The sequence below is a fragment of the Cupressus sempervirens genome, chromosome 9 (assembly GCF_028749045.1).
Source record: "Cupressus sempervirens isolate cs-2001-9-10 chromosome 9, ASM2874904v1, whole genome shotgun sequence".
Lineage (NCBI taxonomy): Eukaryota > Viridiplantae > Streptophyta > Pinopsida > Cupressales > Cupressaceae > Cupressus > Cupressus sempervirens.
The window spans coordinates 439,334,475-439,355,462 of NC_143126.1; the positions used below are offsets into that span (position 1 = coordinate 439,334,475).

The 20,988-nt window shown below is 37.9% G+C and overlaps 1 protein-coding gene across 4 annotated transcripts in view; it reads left to right on the top strand.

The window, feature by feature from the left end:
- LOC149539192 (Histone superfamily protein) overlaps positions 1-18,709 on the top strand; it is a 39,089-nt gene extending 20,380 nt beyond the window's left edge. The window contains exons 3-6 of one of the 4 annotated variants that reach the window (XR_016356180.1): positions 16,908-16,988; positions 17,251-17,411; positions 17,542-17,665; positions 18,408-18,709. Coding sequence is in view for 3 of the 4 variants with exons in the window: in XM_089800512.1 (XP_089656638.1) it covers positions 16,908-16,988; positions 17,251-17,384 (215 nt within the window). In the remaining variant the exon portion in view is untranslated. Of the gene's footprint in view, positions 1-16,907; positions 16,989-17,250; positions 17,412-17,541; positions 17,666-18,407 lie in introns of those variants that run through there. The other 3 variants (XM_089800514.1, XM_089800513.1, XM_089800512.1) reach the window with 3 other exon arrangements.
- Positions 18,710-20,988: the final 2,279 nt, after the last annotated feature.

The window sequence follows — 20,988 nt, forward strand, 5'->3', positions numbered from 1 at the left end:
GAACTGCCACATGAAGTTTTTTCACAACACTGACAAAGCAAGGAGAAGCATCAATAGGTTTTTGTCTAATGTTGTGGATGATGGGTCAATATCTGAAGAAGTAAAGACCATCGACAAGCATGTAGTTGACTTTTTCTCAAGATTGTGGAGTGCAAACGTTTCTGACAGGGGTAGAGCACAAGAAGAAATTTTGGATGTCGCTTCAAGCTCAGTCTTAGCTGATGATAATTGGATGTTTAATGAACCCATGTCAATGGAAGAGCTCAAGGAGGTTGTTTTCAGTTTGGGCAGAGATAAGGCCCCTGACCCAAACGGATTTCAGGCTTTCTTTTACTAGAAATTCTGGAACCTGTTGGATAATGAGCTCCTCGGTATGGTTGAGGAATCTAGGAAGTTTGGTTTTATATTCAAAGTCTTCAACAACACTCTTGTGGCATTGATTCACTAGAAGGAAAAGCCCTCCTTTGATGATTTTCAGCCGATATATCTATGCAATATGATCTACAAGATCATATCAAAGGTGGCAGCGAAGAGATTGAAGCTTATTCTTAAAAAGTTGATCTCTCTTGAACAAAACGGTTTCACTCCTAATAGGAATATAGTAGATGGTATTATTGTGGCCAATGAGGCGATTCATTCGGCAAGGGCTAGCAATCAAAGGTACATGATGCTAAAACTAGATACTCATAAGGCATATGATAGAGTGGACAGGGGCTTTTTGGTTCAGGTGTTGAAGAAATTTGGTTTTGGAAATGGATGGATTAAGTGGGTAGGTTGCATAATCTTAGATTGTAGAGCCTTTGTTCTCATTAATGACAACTTGCAAGGTTTTTTCGAAACCTATTTTGGGGTATTCAGCAAGGGGATCCCATCCCCCCCTTCTTGTTGATCGTGTTGGTAGAGGTATTAGGTAGAACAATCACAAGGAAAATAATTAGTGGTCAGTGGAAAGGCATTTGTATTGCAAGAGGTATTGAGGCTTCTTTCCATTCCCAGTTTGCTAATGACACTTGTTTTTTGGTGTGACATCAATGGAAGGGGCAAGAATCATGAGAAGGGTTTTAGAGTCGGCAGAGTGTGAATTGGAGCAAGTCAAGGTGTTCTTTTTTAATACAGAAGTTGGATCCTCAGAAGTTCTTGGGTGTGCCATTATTTGAACATATCAGTAGGGCTGAACACTGGAAGGATTTAGTAGATGGTTGTTGCCCTTGGTTAGAAGGATGGAAGAGCAAGTGGCTGACATTAGCAGGCTGTCTTCTCATGTTAAAGATAGTGATCTCCATGATGCCAATTTTCTCAATGTGTTGTTTTAGAATCCCCAGGAAGGTGATTGAGGCCATACAATAGAGGATGCATAGATTTTTGTGGAATGGGACACAAGAGTAGGATAAAATTCCCCTCATGGCTTGGGATAGGATATGCCAACCTAAAGGTATGGGTGGTGCGAGTTTGAGAGATTCTAAATTACTCAATACAACAATGGGTGCCAAATTACTTTAGCAAATGTATGCATAGATGGATAGAGATGGGTGAAAGTATTAAGGGCAAAGTATTTGGATAGTATGGAGGATGAGAGGATCCTAACTATTTCCAATCCTCCAAGGGGTTTGAATCTGTGGAATTTGCTCATTAGTTGCAGAAGTCTAATTACGGATCATATCACTTGGCAAGTTAGGGATAGGTAGTTGGCGAACTTCTAGAGCGACTCTTGGGACGAGCAAGAAATCTTGGAAGGTGTCGGGGTGTCACAAGATATTATTAATTCAACCAAGAGAATGTGGGGTGATAAGGTTGGTGATTTCTAAACCAAGGAACTTTCGTGCCAGGTAGGGTGATGAAGTGGAGAGATCCAGCATCCTTAAATCCCTCACAGTTAGATCAATTTGTTTTAAAAGGAATCTTAGAAGAAGGTCAGTCATCGGATCTAGGGAGCGAGATGTTCTTATGTGGTGTGGGTCCAAGACTGGAAAATATTCTGTAAAGATTGGGTATTCACTGTTGGAGAATGAGCATATGATAGTAGAATGGGAACGAGGGTTATGTTGGCATGGTGCTTTCTCCCTTAGGCAAGAGCTTTCGCGTGGTTGGTAAGGAATGGTCAGGTCCCCCTGGGGAGAGGCTAATGTGGCTTGGTTTTGTTGACCCATTTAGGTTTGTCCTTTGCAATCAAGTGGAAGAGACGTTGGATCAACTTTTCTAGAATTGTGACTTTTCTCAAACGACTTGGCAATTCATTTTGTAAAGATTGAATTAGCAGGGGCCTATGCCGGACAAATTGAAGGATTGGTTGGAGTCTTGGTTTATCCTTAAGCAAGCTTCTACATTTGCAGCAATTTGGCACATTGTTCCTTCACCACATTGTGGGAGATTAAAAAAGAACGAAATAGAAGGATTTTCCAAGATAAGGCAAAAGATACAACTAGATTTTTAGTTAGGCTGGAACGGGTTGTCTCAGAAGTAGTGTCAAATGCGGCTTCCTGGACCAGTGCAAGTAAGGTGCCTTTTAACGAAAGGGACGCTTTAATTCAACGGAGCTGGCCTCTAGTGAAATTTAGGCTCGTTAATGGACCTTTGAGGGTTAATCCTGTGTCAGATATGGATATGGTTGGGAAGGTCAGGTGGCAGCCCTGTGAACCAAGTTGGATCAAAATCAACTTTGACGGCACTTCAAAAGGTAATCTCGGTCCATCAAGAGTTGGTTTAGTGGCAAGGCATCAAGACAATAACATTTTGTCTATTGGAGTTGAGAGAGTATTAGAGGGCACCAAAAATTGGGCTAAATGCTTAGCGATAGTGAAGGCAACATTGTTGGGTATAAAGTTGGGTGCTAGGAGGCTTCACCTCGAAGGTGACTCTCAGATAGTGGTGAATGGGATTATAAAAGGTGAATGGATACTTGGTATCTAAATAAATATGTTTGGCAAATTTGAACCTTGTTGGATGAATTTAGGGCATCTCATGTTCCCAAGGGGGTAAATTCCGTAGCCGACAAATTGTCCAGTGTGGGGGCTACACGGTATCTAAATAACAATTTTGAACTTTTTGAAGAATTTAGATCAATTGTACCCATGGATCTAGGTTTCGTCTAAATAAATTTGATATGCAAGGGGATGGACACGTGATGATTATCATTCAAAATGGTGGCAGGAGTATTAACTTTTTGGCATGTGTATTATTGTTAGGCCTTTCTTCTGGAGGCTTTGACGATAGTTTTAAAGGTCTTCTTTTTCTCTTTTTTTAGCCAAGGCAAAGTGTATTTGAATAGGGCAGAGTAGTATTACAGTTTGTTATGTGCAATATGGAAGCCAATTTCCCTCTTTGGACCATGGGACAAATTCCTACTTTCATAGGGCTGATAATTGTCAAGAGACTTGGCAATGTGTTTAAAATTGATGAGGATGTGTTTGTTATTTTTGGGGAGAATTACTTGGTTCACAATTGGCATCCTTGTTCCAATCTGGACATCTCATCCCTCTTTCTTGCTTTGGCACTTATGGTGTGTGCGGAGATAGAGGAGCTTGTGAGTATGGCAAAGGCCTGTCTTGAGCGCAAATGGGCTGGGGGTTTGGAGGACTTGTGCATAAGGCAAAATCGTGAGTTAGGTTGCATATGGGAGATGGCCTATGGAGGATGATTGGTGCAAACAACGATGAACTCCAACCACTTTTGGTTTGGTCATTAGATAGTCCTGCAGAGGTGCACTTACCTTGTGTAGAGAAGGGGTGGTTCCAGCTTGTGGAGGTTGTGAAATCACTCGAGCTGGCAAGGGCTGCTGACCAGAATGTCATTCGAGGAAGAAGACACCACCAATTAGGTCAATGGCTTTAGTCATTGAGGATGGGCGTCCCTTGGTTCGATGTCAGCTCCCTGTGGCTTGGAAAAAAATTGTGTCAATGTCGACAAAGGTGCTCTGATAGGTGGTTGGTCTGGTGTGGTGGAGGCAATGGATGTTTTCGTGCTGGTAGGTCGTGGTGGCGTAACTGAGGCGAGGGGTGGATCTGTGGTGGTAGAGTCAAGTGGAGGGGATGGTATTCCTAATTTTACCTGCGAGCAGGTTGTGGGTTGGTTTTGGCGACTATGTTTTGTTTGGGGGTTGGGGTTTAGGTGAATAAGTGTTCTTGTGAACTGGTTTTTGTGATCATCTCGATGTATGTAATGGTGTTTTGCAATGTTTTGGCTTGGGTAAGTGGTGGTCTTGCGAGGAAGATATGATGTCACTTAATGACAAACTCTATATATGTAATTTTTTTGTTAATTAATATAAAAGCTCTTATTACCAATGATTTTTATTATTATTAATTAACAAGTTAATAATTGATAAGTAGGAGATTTTCCACTGCAAGTCAAATTGTGATATTGCTATTAGGATTCAATTGTGTAGTTTTTTGAGTCGAACTCATTGACCCCATGTTTCATGAGTAGTGGTTCATAGAACTCGTCTCTCATGAGTATGAATGGAACACTTAACATGCATTGGAACTAGTTGATGCTCACAAAGGTGAAGCACCAAGACTTCTCCGAAGGTCACCCATCCCAATACTACTCCAGTTTGAGCGCTTTTAACTACAAAGTTTAGTCCATGGTTAAACCCACTTTGCTTGCAACCCCATTTTCAAAACCTCCACCAAGTTTTGTTCCTTATGAACCATTCATTAGAAAGCCCCTTAAGCTCATCAATTGATAAGTAGGAGATATTTTCCACAACAAGTCAAATTGTGATATTGCTATCAATAAAACTCTGTAAAGTTTTTTGAGTTAAACTCATTGACCCCACGATTCATGAGTAGTGGTTCACAAAACCCATCTCTCATGGGAATGAATGAAACACATAACACGCTTTGGATCTAGGTGATGCTCACTTAAATAATAAATGAAAATTAATTATCAAATAAGTACGTTATTCAACAATATATTATTTCTTCCTAAAACAATGTTCTAAATAATAATCGCTCATAAATCATTATCTTCCTTTGAATGACTTAAATATGATAATAAGTAAATAAACAAATAGTAATATATTAATAAGCCGTGACATCCCAATTTTTGCTTAATTTAAATTTGCTCGTATACCCATTGAGTTTTCATATGAAGTCAGTTGACAATTAAAATTAGCTATGATCATGTGAAATGATAAGATGGTTAATCGTTATGATTTCATGTGAAGATGACACGTTAGTTAATTGTTATGATGTTATTATATTGTTATCTAGAAATATTAGAAAATTAGTTATTCATTCATGAAAAGTGAAATGGTAGTTAGCCGTTATGATGTTTTATTATTAATAACTTGTTATAGTAAATATGATTATTTGAGGAATATGATATTTTTGCGGAGAATTTCTTCTTGCAGGAGCATGTCGAAGGGGGGAAGCATTGCCAAGAAAGGAATTGGGCAAGGCACACCACTTCACCTATGAGTCAACAAGTATGGGTTCTAATCACCAAGGCTAAGGGGTAAAACGGCTAGGCAAGCAAGAGTATACTAGGGACTACCATGAGCTACCAGGTCAGTAAATACGCAATATTTAAAAAAGATCACTGAACATTTAATTAACATATGTGACCTTATGAATTTGATGATCTTAGAGATTCATGTGATATTGCCATGCCTTAATACAATAGTATCATATTATCTACATATGCTTGCATTTATACACACACACACACATATATGTATGCATGCGTGAATTAGAATAAGACGTATGTATACGTCCACATGAAATAAGACATATACGTTTATAATATCACACACACACACACACACATGTGTGTGTGTGTACATATATACACAAGTATAGGTAGGTAAATAGTACGGGTTAATATTATTCCTTGTCAATAGTTTATCATTCATCTTGAGCGGCTATATTTCTATAATTCTTTCCATCTCCCTATATTATTTTTTGTTGGGTGACCACATTAATATATTTGCCACATTGAACCAATGGCCTTGTATCTTTTAACTGCTTGCCACCTTTGTAACCTTGCTCGTAACTGAGCATGCAGCCGAGAAGGCTAAGTCTTTTGTGCGAAAGCTCATTGAGTATATACAACATTCTCATCTCTGGCAAAAGCATACCACTGTGTGCAAAATTACTTCTTTCTCTCACTCTCATTCTTGCTTCACAATCACTCATGCAAACTGTTTACCGCATAGGGTAAGAAGTTCAATACATGTATAACATGATTCAATTCAGAACAGGTACTTTATTCATGTATGCACTTGCAGATTACAATCCGATTACAATGACTACAATGATTAATGATGATTCCAAAGTCCATCTCGAACGTGTACATATACCTTTCCGAAGGGGTGACTCAAGCGACACGCGCCTGTTCGGATACTACTCTACCTGTTGGCTACATTATACATTTACCGACAACATCATCCCCCCCAAAAGAAAGGTGGTCTCCGGACGACAATTACAAAATATCTGAAACAAATTAATAACAAAATACATGAACTAACTACTACAACAAGATAGCTCTGTTTTTGTCGCATCACTTTCACATTCATCCCATGCCTGCACCAAACTGGTCTCCAAACCACGTTGCATCTGTAGCCTTTGCTAACACAATACTATCTCCTTAGCTGACCTTGATAGCTACTCGTGCTGCTTTCTCTGTTTCCAACTCCTGGTTACATTGAGCCAAGTGTCGCCATACTGCCTTCAACTGGATGATCAGCTCCTCTCGAGCTTTCTACGCATCCACCAAGACAGCCTCATGCCCAACACCTACTCCAAGTGCCTCTAGTACACAGACACTCCATGCCTACAACAACTCCAAGTCTTCACCAACTGGTCAAACTTTCCACGACTGATATCCGCAACGATTAGGGGTCTAGGGGGCAACGCCCCCAGCAGGGTTGAGGGGTAGTGCCTCAGGTGCGCTCCCTGTTGCAATACAGGGGCTGCCTCTTGCCGCCAGGACCAAATTGGCACTCCGAAACTCACACAAAATTGCATCGAACACACTATTTCTGTCATTTTCTTCCGATTCCACACTCTTTCTGGCAACTGCTTATGTCTACCCTTCCCTTTGGCATCATGCATTACTCATTCCGAACTGTTTCAATCTGTCGTCATTTTTTTTTTTTTTTTGCTCTTCTACTTCCTCTTTCTTGCAAACTTGCTTTGTGAATCGGCTATAGCAATTCCTCTTCCTTTCCTAATACCCTTCGTCTCTGAATATAAAGAGTAGATGAAGTTATTTCAGATGAATACCTTCTTTTCCTTGCGGCTTTATTCTGGCACCACTTTGTATGATGGCGTTCAGCTTGAGACCGTATGGTCTTATTCACCTTGCCCTCAATCCGTACAGTCTTATTCACCCTCTTCTTCAATTCGTCTTTTCAACCACCATACGATCGTCGTACTGTCCTCAATCCTTATGGCTTGTTCCTCCTTCCATTCGTATGGTCCTGCTTTCTGTTGTACGGTACGATCTGATTTCATTTACAAAATAAACCCTCAAGGCCGTACGGTCATTGACGACCTTTGATTTCCATCTTTAATATTTCATTCAATTTGGCGCATGTTCTCTTTTGGGCCGTACAGTCATCCAACCAAGCCGTATGGTCATTTTACTACTTCCATTTTTCTTTTTTTTCTAGCCGTACGGTCTTTCTTATATGGTTTCTTGCTTCCTCATACGAATTTCTGGATCTTCCAATTACTCTTATTAGTTATGGCTTACATTTTTAAATTTGTCAAGGCCGTACGGTCATCTAGAAGGCCGTACGGTTATCCAAAAGGTCTTTTTAAATTCCCTCACTTCCCACTTTATTACCATTCGGTCACTTTATTATTATTCTATTATTTGCTCAAGCTTTTTCTTTATACTTTTTCCTTTGATGATATCTTCTAAGGCCATACAGTAGGCCATACAGCAGACTTTTGCTCCCTCTGACATTTAATATTTAAGATTCCACTACATTTACTTTATGCTTCAAGTTTCCTTGTTTTAGCACTTCATACTTTTAAAACTACAATTTATTACTTGACACTTCCAACTTCAATATTATACATATGTACGTTATTTACATTATTTACAGACATCTTTCCTTCGTTCAATTATTTTCCTGCAGAGGATCCTTCCTGTCCCTATATATCTTCAACTTTGATCCATTTACGACATCTGGTATTTCTTTTCCGTCCAGTGTCCACAATTTAATTGCTCCGTTATACCCAACTTCTCGTATCTTGTATGGTCCAACCCATTTAACTCTAAATTTTCCAAGCCTTATTTCATTTCGTCCATTATACTTTAGTACTAACTGACTAGGTTGAAATCTGTTTAATCTTAGGTGCTTTTGACGCCATACCTTCCACATGTTTTGTGCAACTTCCACAACCCATGTTGCATAGTTCTTATTCCTTCGGTACAGCCGCTTCCATACGGGTACCGCACCTTCGATTAATGGTATCCGATGGACACATAGCTCTGATGACACTCCTTTTAAGTCCTTATACGTCCAAGCTGCCGCCTTCAATATTGGGTTCCAATCATCTCCTACAAGAATGTTCTTCGGATTTTTCTCATCACCCAAGTTCATTGCTTTCACTGTCGGCTCTTCATACTTTATTGGTTTATTTTTATTGAATGTATGGGCAAGTGTTTCATCCACTTGCGCTTCTCCCTCCTTCAGTTCAGTGTACTCCTTCGGAAACTCATGGCCTTCTTTTCCTTCCTCGATACTCAAAATATTGCAACTTGGAAAGACCTCGTAATCTTCCATTTGCCAATGTAGCAATCCGTTTACTGAATCTAGGTCGTCATCAGTTGACCCTCCTTCTAATCTCAATACCCCTTCATCATTTGGTTCCATCCTTTTTTTTCCTTCATTGTTATTCTCGCCTTCACCTTCTGAGTCCGACGACGCTGCTTCTTCTCCTACCATCTGTGTATGCAAATCGATTATAAATCTCCTACCTCCTTTCTCCATTGACCGGGTATTCCTTTTCCAATCATGCTTTACCTTAGCTTGCACCAGCCACCCCTGTCCTAGGATGGCGTCGTACCCTCTTCTCTTTAATGGAATGACTACAAAATCCAGTAAAAATGGTTGTGTCCCAATTGTTACCGGCTGCGCCATCAGAGTGCCCAAGGGTTTTATCCCATGTTGATCTGCTGTAAGTAACTGAAAGGTGGGTGGCCATAGTGTTGGTTGTCCAAGCTTTTTCCAGATATCTTCCAGCATCACATTCACTCCCGATCCTCCATCTACTATTGTATCTGTTAGCACCGTACCCAGAATGCCCATCTCCACCACTGCTAGATGTCTACTTGTCGTCAGTGCTAGTAACATCGGATCTGTTGCTGCTGCCGTGGTTGTTTCCTTACTATCCTTTGCTTCCTCTGTTACTCTCGGGGACGGTGTCATATTTATAATAGCTGCACGCAACTGTGGCATGGTGAGAAGAAGATCATTTAATTTAATTGGCACTTCCGTTTGCATTATCTGTTTCACCATGTTTTGTTCCGCCAAATTTCTTTTCGGAATTTCAGCTGTGTCTTTTACTTGTGACTTCTCTGCTCTCATTTGCTTTTCTATCTCTGTTCGGGCTTTTTGTAACCTCTCCTTTTCCTCTTCCGCATTTAGATATTTTGCTTTCCTCGCCTGCTCTTGTGTGATTGCCAACATGTTCTCATCACATGTTTCAATACTTAATAAATTTACGCCTTGCTTTGGACATTTTGAATCTTCATGGTCCCTTGGACCACACCATCTGCACAGTAGTTGCGGCGTCTCCTTTGTAGTACAGTCCCTCGCGAAGTGACCCCAAAGATTACATGCTCGACACTGTATCATGGGCCGTCCACTCACATCATATTGTATTCTACTCCGGCCTCCATTGTTATTGTTATTGTTTCCACCCCTTTCGCATCTATTATTATTTCAATAGCCACCTGAAGTTGCATCATTGCCCGCATTATTGCTATTGTTCGGTGCTTCCTGCATTAGTAACACCTGCTGGTGTCCTTTTGCTTTCAAGTTAAACAGGCACTCTTTCAAAGAATGCCCTACCACCTGGCAAATGTCACAAAACTGCTTCTTCAGGCATGAACCCTTCGTATGGCCGTCCTCCTTGCAATCTGTGCACCACAGTTCTCCTTTTATTGTATCCGGATTCTTTTTCAAATTTTTGAATTCTTTCATCATCCGCAGCATGTCTTTCTGTAGCGCTTTCACCTTCTTGTTCGATTCCTCATCACTACTACTACTCTCCGAGGATGAATCATCCGAATAAGAGGACTTATGTTTCTTCTTCTTACTCGTCTTCTGTTCGCTTTCCAAATCCATGGCACGAGTATACGCATCGGTGTACGATGTCGGTGGTACAATCTTCATTTTCTTTTTAAGAGCCGGCCGTAGCCCCTCCACGAACCACTGCTTTTTCAACCCATTCGCTGGTTGACTCTCCATCTTTCTGATCAATTCTTTCAGTCGCCTGACATAGGTTCGGACTGTCTCATTCTTTCCTTGTTTGGTGCTGTAGATTTTTGCCACTATTTCATTATCATCTCGGAGTAATCTGAATTCTGCTATAAATTCTTTTTTAACATTTTCCCATGTAAGTTTCTGAGGACTAGTGTTAGAAAACCAATCTATTGCCACACCTCATAGGGTCATTGGAAATTTTCTTACCCAATCATCCTCATCCGTCACACCATTTGCCGTCCATATGGTTTCACATGTTTTACAATGTCTGATAGGGTCTGCTGAACCATCACCGTGAAACTTGGGTAACTTTTCTTTAGGGCCAGCCATCGTTACTTGTTTTTGATTCTGAGGTACTTGTGTACCCGCGCTGTTCTGAGCTCCCACGCTGTTCTGGACTCCTGCGCTGTTCTGTGATCTCGCGCTGTTCTGGACTCCCACGCTGTTCTGTGCTCCCGCGTTGTTCTGGTCTTCCGCGCTGTTCTGGATAACAGTCTTGTTTCCAACAACTGTGTTGTCTAGTGAAAAGTCTTCAAGTGACGTTCTATTCTCCGCCTGTATCCGTTTGTTCGGTGTATCAGTAACGAAGAGATCACTCCACGCTTGTGCTCCCTCGGCACTTTGAGCCGTGCGAGTTGCTTCCCTTCCGTTTGGACACTCTCCCCTCGGCATATACAAGTTAAGGAAGTCTTCCCTTGTTTCCTCCACCAAATTCAAGCGTTGTCGAGTTTCTTCCAGCAATTCCTCGACACTCCTCAGCCTACTAGGTGAGTGCACTCCCTCCGTCTGTGCCTCTTCACCCCTTCGGTGCCCCTCGGCAATTTGCTGAAGTCTTTGTCGGCGCTCTGCTTGCTGTGTTAAAATTAAAATTTCTTTTGCTGTACTTAGTTCATTCTTATCTTTCACCTTATTTCGATCTTTGTTTGGCAAATTCGGCATCAATATTCATATCATCCCTTCCTTCCAGGTTCGTCTGGCAACGACGCCAAATGTTTACCGCATAGGGTAAGAAGTTCAACACACGTATAACACGATTCAATTCAGAACAGGTACTTTATTCATGTATGCACTTGCAGATTACAATCCGATTACAATGACTACAATGATCAATGATGATTCCAAAGTCCATCTCGGACATGTACATATACCTTTCCGAAGGGGTGACTCAAGCGTCAGGCGCCCGTTCGGATACTACTCTACCCGTTGGCTACATTATACATTTACCGACAACACAAGCTTGTACACACCTAATATAGGCGTTGAATCCAACAAAATCAATATTACAGTGCCTAATCATAGCGGCAATAGCTGATCGTGCATCCTTGCTTCCATAGCCTTCGGTGTTTGGGAAACCTGAGCATTATTTAAGTATTGTTTAGGTCATATAAGAATGACCACCATTCAAGTCATGATATCATCACTGTTAGCTTATGTTTATATTTTCAAATGATATAATGAGGTATAGCTGAAGCCGTTGATGAAATGGTGATTAGAATCGATCATGATATGAACCGATGTTTTCACTTTATGCACACATCGTAAGAATGTTCCAAAACTGTGGCATTTCTAATTTAAGAACTTCTCTCTCCAAGATCATGAATGCTAGAGTGCAACTTATACAGGGATATTTGAAATATATTTCTTGAGATAAGAAAATAGCACCTTGCGAATTAGGAATGATATTTGATTTAAATTCAATTGCCTTTTTATAATGCCAATGCTAGAATGTCAAATGTATTGGCTGTGCATATAAATGCTTTAACATTCAACTATCTTTTATAATGTCAATGCCAGAATGGCAGATGTATTGGTTGTACATATAAATGCTTTAACATTCAACTATATTCTATAATGTCAACGCCAAAATGGCAGATGTATTGGTTGTGCATATAGAATTATAAATGCTTTAACATTTAAACTTCTTTTATAAATGCTAAGGCCAGTTCGGCAGATACATTGGCTATGATTACAAATGTTTATACATCCACCAAATGAGTCATCCAGGAAGACTAGCATGGTCTACATGAAGGGTGTAAAATGGCAATCATTGAATTATGGTTTATTCCTGCATGATAAAAAGAAAGAACCATGAGTAACTCAAGCAAGTAATTTGATTTGTTTAAAAACTTGTTTCAGCTCATGACAGTCCTCAGTGTAGTCTTGTTGTCAAGTCCTTCGGTGGGTGATGGGGCACATAGAGCCCTCACAAATCCTTGGCCAAGGTAGGTTAGTGGCATGTTTGCTACTGTGATCACTAGAGGTCACAATGCTAACAGTTGGTAGATAGGTATATGGAAGGTATCCTAAGCGTAGCTTGCTGCTTAGTTGACGCTCTTACACCAAGATGCTCAATGGCTGGATAGTGGTGCCCCAAGCCTAATTCCCAGGGTAGGCAGTGCCTTTCTCGATAGAGATTGTGTGGGGATACTTAAGGGTTTGCGGTTGGGAGGTTAAGCACATGGCAATGCTTCTCCTCTCCTCCGGTAGCCAAGGCTTACACAACTCAAGGTCAAAGCCTCTTTGCAAAACACTTGAAATGTGGGTACTTTATATTTATGCTCTACATTTTTAGTTAAGTATTATAGTTAGATGATATGGTTAGTTTCTCTTTATTTGGATTAAAGCAGTTTATTCAGTTATTTCTTTACTTGTTTAAGTATAAATGGAAATGAAACGATAATCCATGCCTAGGTAGTTATAACTGTCTTTCATGTTACCTTGAAAAGAAATGTTATTTTTAGATATTTCCAATTCATTAAATTAGTAAGAAATTTTAGCATGTTACATAAATTGAGTCTAAAATGCTAGCCTATTCTGTTGTGATTCCTTGGATTCACAACTTCCCTTGACCAAACAAAGATAACACTCAAACTATGAACATAGACACGTGGAGACGATACAAGGGGATATTGCAGAAGGTGACTAGAACTATTTGTTGGGGATCAATGATTAGGAGTGTTCGATGCATTATATGTGTTAAATGATAAAAACATATTAATCTTATTCTCAATAAAACATATTGAAGGTTGGTACTATACAATGAGAGAAATAATCATAATGAATGATTATTGATTACTTATGAAAAGCTACGATAACGACACAAGTCTAAAACTCGTTATGAGTTGCAGTTATTAAGGCATGGTTATGAAGAGACATGACACTAGTCTTAGGTATATATAATCATAACGAATAATACGTAAGGGGGATGGAAGAAAAAGATCACCATATACATATAGGAAGAAACACCATAGTGGAAAGTTAGAAGTAAGGGACATTCACTCTGGGAAATACTAAACAAAAGAGTTAAGACATGAGAATTCAAGTAAGAGTCTAAGACACAAGACTGAACAACAGGAAAGTAATAAGAAAAAGGAAATCATTGAGACTCAAAGCAGTCAAGGAACTCACAATATATGAGACATTGAGACTTGGAGTAGTTGATCAATCTACGGATACACACACACACACACACACACACACACGTGTGTGTGTGTGTGTGTATATATTATTAGATATAAGTACCATTCACAGACAAATAATATCTATAACAATCATACTTCTGTTCCAAGTATGCATACAAGTTGGAAACTATTATTTAATGGTTAATAGTAATCAATGAATTTAGTAGAATATGAATGCTTAAGACGTATTATCATTTTTATTTAAGGAGGGATGCCAAGGGTGCCTTCAGAGAGAGGTTAGTGTAAATTCCAGCCAATTGGTTATTCCAAATTAGGGTGGGGATCAACAACCCCTAGTGCCTTGCGAGCATCATCCCAAGAAAGGCTTAAGGTCTTGGATTTGTAAACTTCGAGGGAAAACCTATTGAAGATAGGTTTCTGAGCAACTTGAATACATCCAAAGCCTCCTTCTTAAACTCAAAAAATAATGAGGTTCCTGGTTAGCATAAACTTAACAGTCATGGATAATAAGACCTCTATTACGTTAATAAACATATAAATAGTTTTCTTACTTGCATAAATTAAATACATCCTATTAAAATTTAGACGAATCTATGATTAACTGGTCTAAGCTTACTGGGGCACATTACAGTTTGAAGATGCAAAACCATGCAATAGATGCTAAAACGATGTCCTAGGTGGAAGTACACTGTTTTTTATTATGAAAACAAGCTGCAAACTATCAAAACTGCCCTTGGAAGGGCTTCTTACTTGTTGCAAGTTAAAAAATGCCTTCTTTTCAAAATGTGTTTGATAATGCCCTAGACGGGCTTTGCAATCTGAAAACAAACTTGGGATGCCCTGGATGGGCTTTAAACAAAGAACTACATTGAAATTGTTGCTGGACTTAATTTTTGTAAAGAAATAATGGGTTTTAGAAAAGTCCTTGCACCTCACGTGATCCATAATGACCCAAAAATGGGCTTTTATAGAGGCTTCACATGTACTATGTAGCCTTTTAAAACATGCAATTTCTTCCCCAGTTGTGGCCTATATATTATAATGGACTTTGTATTAAAATGCAAGTTATGTTTTGACTTTTAAAATATGCAAAGCCTCATAAAATTGCCACTCGAGGAAATAGTGGGCTTTTTATAAGGTTAAACATGAAGATTTTAACCTTAATGCTACATGCCATATCCAAGAAAAACAACACCTTTAGTAAAAATAAGCTTTAAAAGTGTTTTAACATATAAAAATGATGCATGTGTTCCTTGACGTGTTTAAATAAGCAGCGACGAGTTTCACATTACATATTACATGTTAAAAAGATAACATATGCCAACTCTAAAACATGTAATACACTTAAAAATCGTCACTCTATTCCTTTGATGGGGTTTAGGAGATAAAAGGCCTGTCTATAAACAATAATGAGCTTTTGAGAATGAATTGCAAGTTATTTAAAACATGCAATGACTCCCAAAATTGCCACTTCTCAGTGCATATAGTTGATGACTTAATCACATGCATGGGTTTCTGATGTATACTTGCAAGCAATTTAGATTTTAAAGAAAAATTATGTAACTGGGCAAAAGCCCACTGTTATATTAAAATCTCATCAAAGTTCATATATCCTTATGCAAATATATAAAGATGGAGTTTTAAATCCACTTTGCATGTAAATAACGCCCAACATGTTATGCGATGACTGACAAAAAACTCACTTATGCAAATTTTAAACAAGAAATAAAGACATGCAGTCAGACTTAAAAAACCCACCTACAATGTACTTAATTCCTCATTATCTCTTGAAATACAATTCCAATTGAGGTCTATGATAGCAGCTCGAAATGAACAGAATTGGAAATGCCACAATCTTGGGGCGAAAACAAAACCAAAATCACACAAAACAACTAATAAAATGCCATAGAGAGTTTATCCTACAAATTTTTTCCATAGGATTGCCCCAATTCTGCGAATACAAAGTTGAGGACAAAAGTAAACACATGCCCCATTGCAAATGAGATCCCCTCTTATTTTGCTCAGTAGCTTAGTGTTTTGCTTAGTTTGGCAACTTTTTTGGGTTTCTTAGTCTCCTAGCTCTTAAGAAATGGATGAGTCATGTTAGAATTCCTAGTTTGAAATTCAGAATGAAGTAACTTCCCAAGGATTGAATCTCAATGACAAAATCCAAGTTTAAGGAGGATTTCTTTTGGGAAATCCGCCTTTAGGTCAAGGTTCCCCTTCAATCCTTGCATAAGTTTGTAAAAATCCAACCACACGAGCGTTTTTTTTTTATGCACATAACATCATCACAGAGGGCCTGTCCGGTGCATAAAAATAGACAGATTACCTCTGTCATTTCTAATTAAAAAACCAGCACCGGACACGCGCGGGTTGCCCCTCAAGGCACTGCCAAAGTTTAGTTTTAATCTCCATGTAGGCAGTAGAATAGATCTTGCATACATTCTGGCATGAATCCCAGCAGTTACCTTCTTGGGTGGAATAAGATGGACCCAGGTCTTAGTCATGAGGTGATCCCATATTGAATATCATATCACTTTCCTACCTCCAATCATGCTGTTAACATGTTCACAAATGGTGATTACAATGGCATTAATCAGCGATCCACAGAAAAGGATTTACCATTTAAAAATACTTGCATTATGTTCCTTCCTTATGTGCCAGACTAGGTTCACTGGAGTAGCAAACCAAAGACCTTTCCAAACAGAGGATTTGTTTACAATTGGCCAACTTTTGAATAAACCTTTCAAAGTGTCCAGAAAAATGCTTGACCAATTCAATTTATTAATGAAGTACTCCAACACTCAATGGAAAAGGGCATTTCACAAATAGATGATCTACATTTTTGTCATGCTCGTTGCAAAGGGGACATCTAAAAGGCCCATTGAAACCAATTTTCATCAATTTGTCTCTGGTCAGGATCTTATAATGGTTACTCTATATTTATGTTCTTTTGATGCTTCCACTTTTCATTTTGGTTGTTGCTTAGATACTTGGTTTCATCATAATTAACACAAAGCTTCTCTTTGCTGGGAAGACAGAATTGCTGGCAAGGGACCTTGAGATGTTTGCACAACATGCAGGTCGCAAAACGGTTAATATAGATGATGTCATCCTTGCTGGTAATTATCGAACCAGTTTGTTTTTGTACTATTCCTAGGAAAAAGCTAAAAACTTTGTAAGATTTTTTGTAGTTACGTAATAAAGAGAATATAGATAATAGATATATTTGGGAAAAATTACGAAACCAAAATATTGCTTTTGTAACAATTACAAAGCACCTATGAAACATACTCATCTCTATTTTTTGTGCTCAACTGCCCAAATTATTTATGGCTGATTATTCTACTCTCCAAAATACTTTTAACTGCTATTTTTTTACAGCTCGTAGGAATGAAGATTTAGTAGCATCACTAAAAACCTTCTCTCAGGAAGTACTGAAGGGAAAGGAGAAACAAGTGGAAAGGAAGCGAAAGAAGGTAGCAGAAAAGGGAGAAAATTCTGCCATGGATTTATAAATTTGATTAATACTATAGTTTGATAAGGTGAGCTTGAGAAGGTTAAATTTATATAACTTGACTTTTAATTATAATTTGAGGAGTATATTTCGCACCTAACTTGTTAGTCTAATAAAGTTTAGCTCAAGGGTGAAGGGAATTGCATTATTTGTGCTAGGTTTGGAGAATGTAATCAATCAAACCCTTGGTAGTTGACAGAAGATCCTGCTGGTATTTTTCTGGAGGTTGCTCTATTATTTGTAAGGACTAAATGTTCTTTGTACTAATGGCTAACTCTAAAGGTTAGTGCACTTTCTGAATTTGGCTATTATGCACTAGAATTCAAAGGTGTAATCAGAAAAGAAACCTTCAGAACTGCATTCCAGAAATAACCAAAGAACTGCTATAAGATATAAGCATATACTGTTTAGATATTAAATAATGGGAAGACAGAATATCTAATTGCCTTGGTAAGTGGTCACTCCCTCCTGAAACTTGTAATATATCGACGGAGTTCATAATGGTAACACAACACCTGAGGGATCAGAAGTATGTGAGGATCACGGTGGAAAGGTGATGTCTTGGTTTGCTTAAGGTTTGAAATCTAATAAAACAATGTGTAGAAACTATTGACATCAGACAGGAGTCTTGGATGGAGTTAACTCTTGTTAATCCTTCCATAGTTCAGATTTCTTGTGAGAGAAATCATGATCTCCATCTTACCAAGATAAACAAAGGTGGTTCTTTGGTGACGATTAACGCATAGGGAAAAAAAACTTAAGTAAAAATGCAAATTACTCAATGAATGAGTTGAGAATAGTTCGGATAGGGCAGAACCAGCATCGTTATGACAAACTATGTAATATTACTGGAATCTTGATGAATGTTCTACTCATCAAGGAGGCAGGCCTTGACTCTCTGAAATAGAGTCTTATTTGTGCTTTCCCTAAGTTTTGCTGGATTTATGATATTCTTTGTCTGGGAATGGCTCTGGTGTGATAGTGGCAATATAAATGCTAAACTAGCTGATTCCTTGACCTGCAGACATACATGGATGAAAGCAAACCCGGAATAGCTCCAGCTGGTGTCAGAGAAATTTGGGAGTGGCTTCAGTATTCTGTTTTCTGTATCCAGATACCAAACTTTAGTGAAGAAATATTTCGATGTTTTTCCATTTTAGGTTTACTGTTTGATTATGGAGTCAAGTTAATTGAATAGCCAAATGTTTGTCGATGTTACTTTTTGTTCTTCTGATGACAGATGGTTGACTGCAGTTGCAGTAGCTAATTGGCTACTTTTTGTTATAACAATTCTAGAATAATCGGAGTATTATTTTGAATGTTTAACTTCATATGCAAATATGAATGATAACACTTCTCCTAACTTTCTTGAAAAGCAATTTCAGTAAAATAATCAACAGTCGGTACTCTTAAGATATTTTGATCGTGTATCTACCTGTTGGGGCAGTTGGTTATACTCTGAAATAGTTCTGCTATGCTGACGGTACCCTCATATGCTGAAAGGATTAGAGACTTCAAATTTCAAACTTGATCGTAATGAAAAAGGTTTCAACTTTCAACTATGATACCGTGAGTTTTGAGGACAGGGTATTGGGGGATGTGTTTTGGGGACAGCTTTTGTTTTTCACCATTTCTGGGGACGGCGAAGGGGATGACCATATACAAATAGGAAAAACTCAAAATTAATGGGGAAGTTCCAAATATTCACATAACATTGATAAAATATTCATCAAATGCATTATAGATCATTGATTTTTTCTGTGATCACATGAGAGAACAAGCATTTGTTGATTTTTATAATGCTACGAACTACTTAGTTTCTTTCATAGTTCTGTCAATATGCCTGCGATTTCAAAAAATGGGATACAAGTTACAACAAAATGCTCTAAAAACAAAGATTTTTCATTGTATTTCCTTCTTATTTTACAGCGAGTTGGGTGTGGGGATTGCTATGTGAAGTCAGTTTTCTATATCTAACAAAAAAGATTCAAATCAAGGGTAGAACACAATTGCAAAAGGCTTTTATTAATTGCTTCAAAGTGCAGGATTACATTGACCCTTAATGCTAATATTAGATCTCTATGAGTCCTCTAAGGAATGAGATTATTCTACTAAAAAAAATGTTTACAAAGAACTTCAACTGCTATTAGTAAAATCTATAATATGTTTAGCTATTAAACACTAATAAAAATGCTGTTCGCATATAATTAGGATTTGCAAAGAAAGGAGCTGTCAAATTTGAGTATGTGCCATGTACCATAATTTTTAATCATTGAAATAGAGTATAAATACATGTATGAGTAACACATGGAAAATCTATTTAGAGAGTATACTAAAATATATGTCACTCTAGATATTCAAGGTGCCAAGGGGTATGGCGATAGTTTTACATATATATTCAATGATGATATTATGTTGTTGATGCGGAAAGTTTGGTCATAACATTTGTCCTCCTCACCCCCCTCTCTCTCTATTCGTCAATGTTTAGTAATGATTTGAAGAGCATAGAATTAAGGTTCAATATTTAAAAAATAGTGAAGAATAAATAGTGGGGTCATTTTTTTAAAATTTGGTGAAGAGAATCAACATTAGATACTTGCTCCTAACATCATTCTCTGACTACCTTTCTATCTCATGCTTTGTTCTCTCCCAATATTTAGAACTATCTACTTCTCCCTTTCTACCTCTCCTAAATGCTTACTCCTAACATCACTCCCTCACTACCTCTCCATCTCATTTTTTGTTCTTCACTAATAACTATAGCTATCTACTTCTCATCTCTTTCTACCACTCTTTTCCTTACTTTTACATGTTGGCTTATCATATATGATATCCTTAATAGTGACGGTGATTAAAATGAGGAATGCTGAGTTTGCATCAATTTGTAGGCCAAGTCAATACCTCTTGGAATGCTAAATCAATTTTCCAATGATATTTATTTAGCATAAATTGACACATTATTCATAAAAATGGTTAGAATGGCATCCATTGTTAAAGTTCAAAAAGGTGGAATTTTGAATATTTCACTTATTTATTCAACTAAATTGTATCTACTATGATTTGGAATGTAAATGAAAAATTATTTTATATATATTGATAAAATTATTTTTCATAAAATTATAATATCATTTGATAATAGATAAAAAACTATAATCTGAAATTTCTATACTAAAAATTGCTACACAACCAAATTAAAAAATAATGAAAAAATAATACACAATCAAACCAAATAAAAATCTCTCTATAGGATATCTTGAAATTTTTACTCAATAGTTCGATCAAACTAAATAATTGAATTATATAATTAATTTGTAGGATGATTTGAGAAAGGATAAATTTTAAGAGAGAGTATTGAAAAGAGTAGACTAAATTTGTTTCAGGCACTAAAAGAATATTAAGAAAATAGAAAAAAGATGAAGTAATAATTCTCGAAAATAAAGAATAATGAAGAGAAGAACAAAGAGTATATGCTAGATAAAATCAAAGTGAATGTGCTTAAAATTGTATGAGATATTGATGTGAACATATGGCTGATGCACAAAGACATGGATAACGAAATTGTTGAAAATAAAATGATAGTGAAAGATGTACCAAACATATGACAT